The sequence below is a fragment of the Larimichthys crocea genome, chromosome X, assembly GCF_000972845.2.
Source record: "Larimichthys crocea isolate SSNF chromosome X, L_crocea_2.0, whole genome shotgun sequence".
Lineage (NCBI taxonomy): Eukaryota > Metazoa > Chordata > Actinopteri > Sciaenidae > Larimichthys > Larimichthys crocea.
In genome coordinates, this window is record NC_040020.1 from 40,063,811 (window position 1) to 40,073,845 (window position 10,035).

The window sequence follows — 10,035 nt, forward strand, 5'->3', positions numbered from 1 at the left end:
AGTAAGGGGATAAGTAAAAGTAATTCGTATTTGTATTCATATATTATATTTTATTTTTTATTTGATCTATTTTTTATATCATGCATTTTAATGGGTTTATTATTTCTTAATTCTATTTTATCTGGTTAAGTTTTCAGACTGCAGCTCTGACTTAACAGGAGTTCCCCCATACATGAAAGTTTCCCTGACACACACATGCCCACACGATTTCCTCTCATAAAAAAAACAGAAACATAAATAACAGATAAAATGGCGACTGTTCAACTGTTCTGATTTTATCATTAACTGTCAAATGTCAAACGGGCAGCGGTGGTGGACCGGTGAGGAAGAACGAGCCTCGGACAGCTCGACCTTCAAAATCAAATTAGTCTCCAAGTGATGAAAACTTGTTTGTTTTTTTAATTGTGTCATCAAAGCAAAAACAGCACAGTGTGTAACTGTCATGCAAATTCAACAAGATGAGAATACAAAAACCATAACACAGGACAACACACGAACATTTCAGACAAAACAACATTTACAGCAGGATTACACCTAAACATCCAACATAAGGAGGAGGATTTCAAAATAAAGCTTCATAAAAACATTAATGTGCGTTTCTCACTTCTCGTTTTTTAAAGGCCAACTGCAGCTGAAAGTGTCACAGTTTGAACTTTCACAAGGCCAACTGCAGCTGAAAGTGTCACAGTTTGAACTTTCACGCCTCCACATGTCCTGTTTTCGCCCCCTGATGTGACCTCATATAGAACTGTATATATATATATATTTATTAGATCTCCTATAACTCATATTTCTTTATACATATCTGGTTAAAATTGAGAACTTTGTAAACATAGAGTGTGCTCTATGTGTGTGCAGCTTTAAAGACATTTACCTCGTACCTGTCTCACACCTCGAGACACTAACTTCTGTAAAAAGTACCTTAAAGTGAGACTATGGAACTTTATACTGCTCTGCAACTGACTGAAAGATTTGCAGATTTGATGTTAATGTTTGACCAAATCACCTCAACTCGACGTCCCCCTACTCGCTTTTTCATTCACCCCTCTGCGTCTTGAGTTATGTTACTTTCGTCGACTTTTCATGAGCCTTCTCTGCTCCTGATTCATCCACGAAACTGTTCAGCAAAAGTTGCATCGACTCACTTTAAGGTGCATAATCGCCTCTGTAGAAAACTGCAAAGTGCTGACTTTACACCATCGGGAGCAATTTGTTCAGCGTCTTGCTCACCTCCACGCCAACCTATGAGTGCCCGCTTTGACCTCTGACCGGACCCCGCTGCTTCCTGATCGATCCCGCTCTGCATCGATCTTCTATCTTAGGTCTTCAAGAGACCCCGTCCCTGTCCTCAGCCCGATCTACGAAAAGTCTGTGATTGGAGTTTGACCAAACATGAGTTGTTGTTGTTGTTGTCTTCACCTTCGGTGCCGCGGTGACGAGGCGTGACTTGGTCCTCCTGCTCTCGCTGATCAAACTGTTTTTTATGGATTGGTGCAAAATGAGGACAGGTAAAAAGGTTTTCTGCGGATTCACATTTGGCATTTGCGCGTCAATCTCGGTATTCTTCCTCCTTCGCCGTCATGTTTGTCTTCAAACACAGATGTGTTTCAGTGTGTCCGATTTAGGCACCTTTGGACCCAGAGTATAGATCAGCATTAAGTCCTTTTTCTCGAGCGGTTTCATCGGCGCGTCCAGTAAAGTTTCTTTCTTCGGTGTGACGCTTCTGTCTTTGAGGGTGTTCTTCAAACTAACCTGTGGTGGAGACACGAATACATTTAGCTGATCATTGAGTAAACTGTGGACAAACTTCTCAAGCTTTACTGCGTGTGTTGTTCCATGACTTACATAGCTTATTCTGAAGATCACAAGTGCCAACACCAGCACTGCTGTGGCCACGATAACCATGTACGTGTCGGTCATGTCGTCATTGTTGGACAGATCTTCTGTGAGACAGTCTGGATGAAAATGAAAATAGACACGAAGGTTAGTCACGTCTTCGTTAGGACATTCAGTTTCTGTTCAGAATCAGCTGAGCTGAGGCACATTCAGCAGAAATAAGTCATCCCGTGAGGATCGAATCCGCTGACTGTAGAAGAAGATCTAGCTGTACACTCCCTACAAGAGGCTAAACACTTCATTCTTCTTCTTCTGAACTGGGTTTTCGTGGGATTGCTTGCTCTGTGACTCAAACTATCACACCAACGCTCTTTCCCTGGAGCAAAAGGTTCAAGTTTCTACAGAAGGTGCTTTAAATATGAGCCTGGAAGTCCCCTGATTCAAATGTAAAGTCTACAGTGCGTCATCCGGTCTTTCATCTTCCACAGTATCAAATGTTTTTTCCCATCAGCGAGCTCAGAAAGACTTTTACCTGTCAGAGCGAGGAGGACCCGCCCCTCGCGGTTCTGTTCTCCCACAGGTGCAGCCAGGTGACACACGTACACGCCGCTGTCGGCGCAAGTCACGTTGGACAGCAGGATGTTGCGGGACTCGTTCACGAACTCCACCTCGCCCTCCGCGCCTTTGTACCACTGCGTCGGGCCGTTGGGGAGGTGTTTCATCAAAAGGCCACTGAGGCGAGCGTCAGACGAAGGATCTCGGACCTGTGACATCAACAGAACATCGTCAGCACACGTTCACACTCGACGCTTCTTCACCGCTCCACTCTCAGTATTAGTGTTTGTACCACAGGTGTTTTGGACAGGTGTTGATGGGGGGGGCGGTGTCGTGCCAGAACAGGAGTCAAGTCTAACTTAACATAAGTCTAAGTAAAAGTAGCAATGCCACACTTCCATTGTGTACACGTTGAAAATATATAAAGAAAGGCTTCGAATACTTCAGTACAGTGGAGGAAAGTAACTGAGTACATTTACTCAAGTACTTATGTACAATATTTGCCTTCTACATTTATTTGACACCTAGATTTACTGAAATAGGTTACATGATATAATGCAATACTACAACAACAATTGTTTCACTGTTGATACTTTCACTTAAGTAAGTAATCTTAAGTAAGATTCTGACTTTTTACTTGTAATGGAGTATTTTTACATGGTTTCATTTGCAGTTTTACTTCCTCTGCTGTGAGCAGAATAAACTATTATTACATGTGTTACATTACAGAGACAGAAAGGAAAGAGAAAGTAAACGCAGCCTTAATGTGGATTCAAAGCAGCCAATGAGAGGAGGACGTGCATGGTGGACTTAAAGTATTTTTGAGTATTTTTGTGTTAACACATGAGGTGAAATATATTTACATTTATTTATTTTTACCTTGTACCATCTGACTGCTCTGTACTGGACTCCTGGCTTTGGGTCAGCTGTGCACTCCAGAACTGAATCTTCCCCAGAAACAGAAACAACCTCCAGGTCCGTGTGTTTGACAGACATGCCCACAGAGACACACACACCTGAGGAAGACAACACATTCATATTGACATGAGGCTTTTATCCACAGGGAGACATGTGAGGTTCAGTGCGGACTGGAGGAGGCGGGGATCGAACCCCCGACCACCTGAACATCAGACTACTGTAGTAATGTTTAAAGTACTCACCCAGTGACAGCAGCAGGTAAAGCTCCACAGGACTCATGGTGTTTGCGATGGTTGAGGAGTTTTAATGAAATTCTGCTTTTATGCTTCTTTGTAAGGAAGCTGAACCGAAACTTTACCCGCCTCTTCGTGACGTAGCAGGGGGTTCCCGTCAAAGGAAACCGCCCCCTCTCCTAATCTGGGTTGGAAGTGTGTAAACCAGACTGTGCTCGGTTCAGAACTTATTTCTTTTTTTGTTAAGTTGTTATACTTCATTTTTTTTATTTTTATAAATAGACAATATAAATCTGTGCTGCTGCTCAAACCGCACCCGGAGCCAGACTTTGTTTACTTGCTTATATTTGGTAATTTTCCTGCTTCGTGTTTGTTTCACCTTTTGTCTGTTTTATTTTATTTTGAAAATCTACGCTGCCGTTTCTATGCCGGCTCGTGCTGCTGTGTGTCAATGATGCGTCGTTCGTGAACGAGCCGGTTCAAAAGAACCGGCTCTTTTAAAAGTGAATGCTGAGAGCCGGATCCGGTACGTGAGCCTTTGAGTGAGAGTAGAAAAAAAATTCTACACAAAAGTGCCTGTAAACACAATGAAAACAATTAGCTACAGCAGTTTATTGATGTTAGAAAATGTCATTTTTTACTTTTGAATGCTTCAGCACAAAGGATGTACAGTCGTCCCTCGCTTCAACACGGTTCACTTTTCGTGGACTCGCTGTTTCACGGATTTTTTTAGTGTAATTTTGCATGCTTTTTTTTACAGCGTATTGTACAGTATGAACGCACATGTGTTCTGCGTCCTGATTAACAAAGGGAGTACTGTACAAAATGCGTGTAAAAAGGTGTATATTTAGGGGCTTTACGGCCTTAAAACATGTATGATAATTGTAAAACTTACTTTAAGGATTTCGTTTATTGCGGGTTATTTTTAGAACGGATCCACTGTATTGAATACATACATGATATATGTGTACACAAGTATAAGTGGTAACATGAAGAGCCGTTTGCGAGTCGAAAGATCCGACTCTTGTTGGTGAGTCAGATGATCCGACTCCCTAAAAAGAACCTAACTTCCCATCACCGTTCCGCCTGTGTCGGCTCGAGCTGCTCGCGTGCTCCCGGCAGAGCTCGTGTCAACAATGATCCGCATCAAACTCTGTGATCCGTGGATCACCTGTCTGCTCCTGGCTGCAGGTGAGTGTCCGTAACGTTTGAACGGTTTCACGTGTCATGACGGGCCCGGTAACGTAAATCTGCTGTTTCATGGTTGTTTCAGTTGCTACTTTAACTATGTAACACGTTATTCTGACGTCATAATGTCTACAGAACGTGATTATTATTATTATCATTATTATTATTATTATGCATGTTCATGTGACATAATGTGACATCATGTAATTTAATGTTATTTTTATGGTGTCCTCCAAAGTGAAAGTGTTCACGCACCTTGCGGGATTCCCCGCAGACTCCGCAGAGTTTCCAGTCAGCAGTCAGGAAATCCCCACTGCGACATGTGTGAACGCTTTATGGTCACCACAGGGTTTTTTAATAAGGAAATTTATAATAAAGAGATAAACTTTATTGATCCCACACTGGGAAAGTCACAGAAACACAACATGCACTGTTTTATTATGATATGTAATAACGTTTTCCAAAAGATTAAAGGTCCACAGTACACTAGATAAGAAGAAGATATACTTTATTGCATTTGCATTTTAACCCAGATACACACATGCAGTACAGGGCATAATGTGGAGAGAGATGGTGGAGTGATGGGCAGGTGCCTTGATCAAGGGCACCTCGGCAGTGCCCAGGAGGTGAACTGGCACCTCTTTAGCTACCGGGACTTGAACCTGGAGGGTGGCTGGTTCAAGTCTACCGGGACTTGAACCAGCCACCCTCTACCGGGACTTGAACCACCCACCCTCCAGCCACCCTCCGGCTCCCAAACCAAGTCCCAATGTACTGAGCTACTGCCGCCCCTAAGATACAGAGTACAGTCGTCCCTCGCTATAACGCAGTTCACTTTTCGTGGATTTTTTCAGTGTAATTTTGCTTTTTTTACAGCGTGCTGTACAGTATGAACACGCATTGTGTTCTGCGTCCTGATTAACTAAGGGAGTACTGTACAAAATGCGTGTAAAAACGGCCTTAAAACATGTAGAATAATTGTAAAACTTACTTTGCGGATTTCGTTTATTGCTGGTTATTTTTAGGACGTATCCCCCACGATAAACGAAGGACCACTGTAAACTTTATATTATCCAGCATCCACAGGCTGAGCAGGTCTGCCGACAACAGCAAACACTTGGTGAGATGAACAGTTCATGTTCATACACTGATGGCATTGGCTGCCATGCAAGGTGGACTCGCTCAACATAGACGAGCTGCTCCAGTGTGTCTCCAACGAAACTTCTCGGTCGGTGTTTGTGTTTTGCAGCTGCTGTGAGGTGTGTGAGCTGTAACTCCGAGGTGATGGAGAGCGTCTTCCATTACTCCTGCTGCAAAGCAGAACTCCAATTCAAAAGGAACTGCGAGGTCACGTTCACCGCCAACGGGACGGTAAAAATAAGCCTGCATGCACGACCACGATGCAAAGAGCGACTCTCTGTTCATGCACGTCTTCATGCACGTGGACGTTTCACTCTTAAGTTCAGGATATTTTCAGGACGTCTGTGATTTAATCTCGTCCATGTTCACGTTTGTCGCGCTCGTCTCTTGCAGAACTTCGCCTTCTTCAAAGACGAGACGAGAAGCTGCACGCCTCCCTGCAGGAAGCTCGAGGATGGAGTGATGAGCCTGGAGGAGTGTGCTGCCGTCGTGGGAGTCATGGTGTGCACTGACGTAGGTCACTCGCTTGTACTAGACTCCATTTGAGGAAACTCTTTGGGCCGGTCTGACCTCCGCTCATCTGTCTTTTATCTAACAGAAGATGAATGTGGTCGAGGAGAAGATCCAGTACCGGAGCCGACCGTGTCCGGTCTCTCAGGCTGCAGGAAATCAGGGTGGGTGTCGCCTCTTTGATCAGATTTGACATTTTTGATATCAAAGTCTGTTTTACAACATAAATAAACTCCTCTAGTGAAAGAAACACACGCCGCTGGTTTTGTAACTTTTGAGATTAAAATCGGTGCAAAAACATTTGGAGCTAAGATTCTCTGTGACCCGGTCAGTCCGCCCGGCCTCCCACAGGCTGAGCTCCATGTATCTCACAGAGGCACAGGTAACAAAAGTCAGATGAACACAGTAACATGTTGCTGTTCCACTAATAATGTTTGCAGATGAATATGTTAAACAGTATTTGCATCCAATATTTCACTCCGAATCAAAGACGTCAACTCTTTGGTGGTGATCGTGGATCGCTTCACAGCCACGTGTTCTGGACTTTCCTCTCCTGAGGTTACACGAGGTCCCGTGTGGGCCTTGAGGTCCCGTGTGGGCCTTGAGGTCCCGTGTGGGCCTTGAGGTCCTCAGCAGTATTAGTTGTTTGGCTTTGGTTGGGAACAGTAGGTGCCAGTCTATCTCAACACTGTGGTGTCCAGGGTCACAGAGACCTGTTGCTGCCTTCATAGACATAATAGATAGCTTGTTGTTGACGGTCCAATCTGCGTAAACAGACATCTGTGTCTCCAGACTAGAACATGCTGACAATAACACCTCCATGGGTAAAGACATTCTCTGTGACTCATTCTGGGCGTGTAGTATTTGTGCTGTTATCTTGGGGTTTAAAGTCGATCCACCAGGATGAGTTGGGCAGAATGTGAGACCGACTCAGGCACTTCTGATGAACTTTGAGAGTGTCTCTAATTCTCCTTGGCCAAGCGTCAATAAATAATACAGCATAAGACATCAGAGGCTCCTGAACACTTTCTGAACTCCTGACCTTTGACCTTTGACTTCAGCGATTTCTCCACAACACCGTGGAGGTTCCTGCTTGGACGCTTTAACGGGATCGACTCGTAACCATTAACTCACCGTCTGCCGTGTTTTCATATGCTGTTACCATAGTAACTACCCGTGTCCTGCTTTCCGTTTGGAAATCCTTCTGATGACGTTAAAAAAGTTATTTCACTGCATGACACGAGGCGGCTGGCCTGTGCTGACGTGTAGTCCGTCAGTGTAACTCGTATGTTCTCGTTGCTGCTGCAGGATCCGTCCGTCTGCTGCTGCTGCTGGCTTCGATGTTCGCCACGTTGACTGTGAAGAAGCTGGTCTGCTAACTCATCTACCTCAGAGAGAACTCTGTGCCTTCGCTTCGTCTGCACTTTTATCATATTTTGCTTTCCAGTGTTTTTAGATTCTGCAGTGCTTTGCACAGGAATTACATATTTATATAAGTGACTATCTGCTGCTTGGTGAGCTATGCACATAGGTTTAGGATCTTGTTGTTAGCCTGACGAAAATGATCACTTCTCTTCATCTCATTTCTCAGGACTGTATTACTTGAATGAACTGAAGTGGCCTTTGTTTTTTTGTATTTGTGGTGCTACTCAAAGTAGATACAGACACTCTGAAGCTCATTCCAACGCGTTAATACAGATTTTTGGAAAAGTGGCAACAATCAGTCAAATGTCGACAGCACAAGTCCAAAAATCTCATTTTATCTATGTGCCAAAGTAAAATGCAGCTATAGAAGTCAGTGAAGAAGATAAGCTAGTAAATATGATTGAACAATGCTGGATTCAGAGTAGTTAGACAAATATGTTTTATGAGCAAAGATAAACACAAACGCACACGTCTCCACTGAACTGCACCTTTGCAGAGCATTATCGCCAACATATGAATATAAAACATATGACTGTCAACATATGAATATAAAACATATGACTGTCAACATATGAATATAAAACATATGCACCGCTTCAGATCCAGCAGCTTCCTCGTTCGCCATTTAACACTCAACACAGGAAGGGATTTTTATCGATCAAATGTTTTTTTAATAATGTTGTAGGTCCAGCTGACAGATTTATGACTAATTTGATGTTTACAAGATAGCAACGTCTCTTAAGCTGATTAATTAATTGATGCCAGTCAGTAAAAGCTCCAAAATCAGTTCAACGTGCTCGTTGTCATTATAGGTCCCGTTTCTCAGATTCAGTCTCATCTCTGTATTTTCCCAAAGCAATGTGAAACACTTTGAAAAAGGTTTAATTCATAGGATCAAAAAAATGAACTTCCAGTATCGAAGGTCAAAGGACATCGGAGAAGGAAAGAGCATCTGATCGTGTTATCGGACCATCATACTCGAGTTCTGTTCTGTTCTGGACCAAACTAAGCACAGACTGTAATAAAAAGCACAATGAAGGGAGCTGTAGTTGCTGCGATAATTTTAATAACTTTGTTTGTACGTTTTCAGCTAAACAGCTCATTACATTTGGCACTTTAACCTTCATCTTCCTCGCTCACCTTCGTCCTCCACTGTTGTTTGTCGCAGCTTCCACCATGTCCCGTTGAACACTCGTTGCACTGACGTACAAACGAGTACTCGAGTACTGCATTCACGTTTTTCCAAGTACTCGTTTCGAACTCGTTGTGTATCACCTGAGCTGCTAATGGACCAAAGTGTCTATGAATGTATTTATGCACTTTTAAAAGACAAAAAATGCACATTAGCTTTTTCTGTCTTTAAGTTATTATGATACTAAAAAGTATTTTCACACTCTCTTTAAACTTAAACTCTAGCTTTGTTCCCGCTTAAAACGAATTAAACACATCCCAGTATTAATTGATCCGACACTGTTTGCGTTCAGACGTCCAGGTCCGATTCACCAAGTGAAGCGTACCTTACAAATGTGTTTATTAAATATATAATTAAGTCATCTTCAATGACTTTAATTTATTTTCAAATCTATAATTTAAAAGAAAATATTGAATCATAGGTCGGGCATTTAATTTAAGGATGTAAGCTCTGATGATGATGATGATGCTCTTTCCTCACGACTGCCTCTGACCTTCAAATCATTAAAATCAGACGTACACCAGGTACAAGCTGTGTATTCATGTTCACTATATTATTTATTTTCTTCTTAATAGTTCTTAGTCAGTTCTGTAACACTGTGACTGAATCACGAACATAAAACCAGCACTTTTTTTTTTATTTTGTCCTTTTATACTGTGATGTGTCATTCAAAACAATAAATCTGAGCATTTCTTTCTATGTACTTGCTTTCTCTTTTTCCAAATAAAAAAAAAAACATGTCAACTTTGGAGCATTTTCTGTCTCATAATTTATTAAAATGATCTGATGTGTTGTTTGCTGATGAATTTATACAAAACTTCAGATTTATTAGTGAAATCTTCTGATCTGAAAGGACAGATGTGAAGTTCTCCTGGTTACCAGCATTTATCGAACACTGAGGTTAAGAGGCCACGTTGCGAGAACTGGATGTAATGTTACATTGGTACGGTTACATAATGAGAACGCAAACTTTCCAGAAACAGAGAAGGTGTGTCAGCGTAACCGGGAATAGTCCGGGAATCCGGCAAACTAAAGCAG

At 42.4% G+C, this 10,035-nt stretch overlaps 1 protein-coding gene across 1 annotated transcript; it reads right to left on the minus strand.

Annotated features, from left to right (window-relative positions):
• Positions 1-659: 659 nt before the first annotated feature.
• On the minus strand, positions 660-3,695 carry cd83 (CD83 molecule). The gene is made up of 5 exons (XM_010752518.3): positions 3,552-3,695; positions 3,271-3,407; positions 2,369-2,600; positions 1,846-1,955; positions 660-1,752 (listed from the first exon to the last, which is right to left on the minus strand). Exons 1-5 carry the CDS (start codon positions 3,586-3,588, stop codon positions 1,591-1,593), a joined length of 678 nt encoding a protein of 225 aa, XP_010750820.2. The 5' UTR covers positions 3,589-3,695; the 3' UTR covers positions 660-1,590.
• Between the last annotated feature and the right edge of the window lie 6,340 nt (positions 3,696-10,035).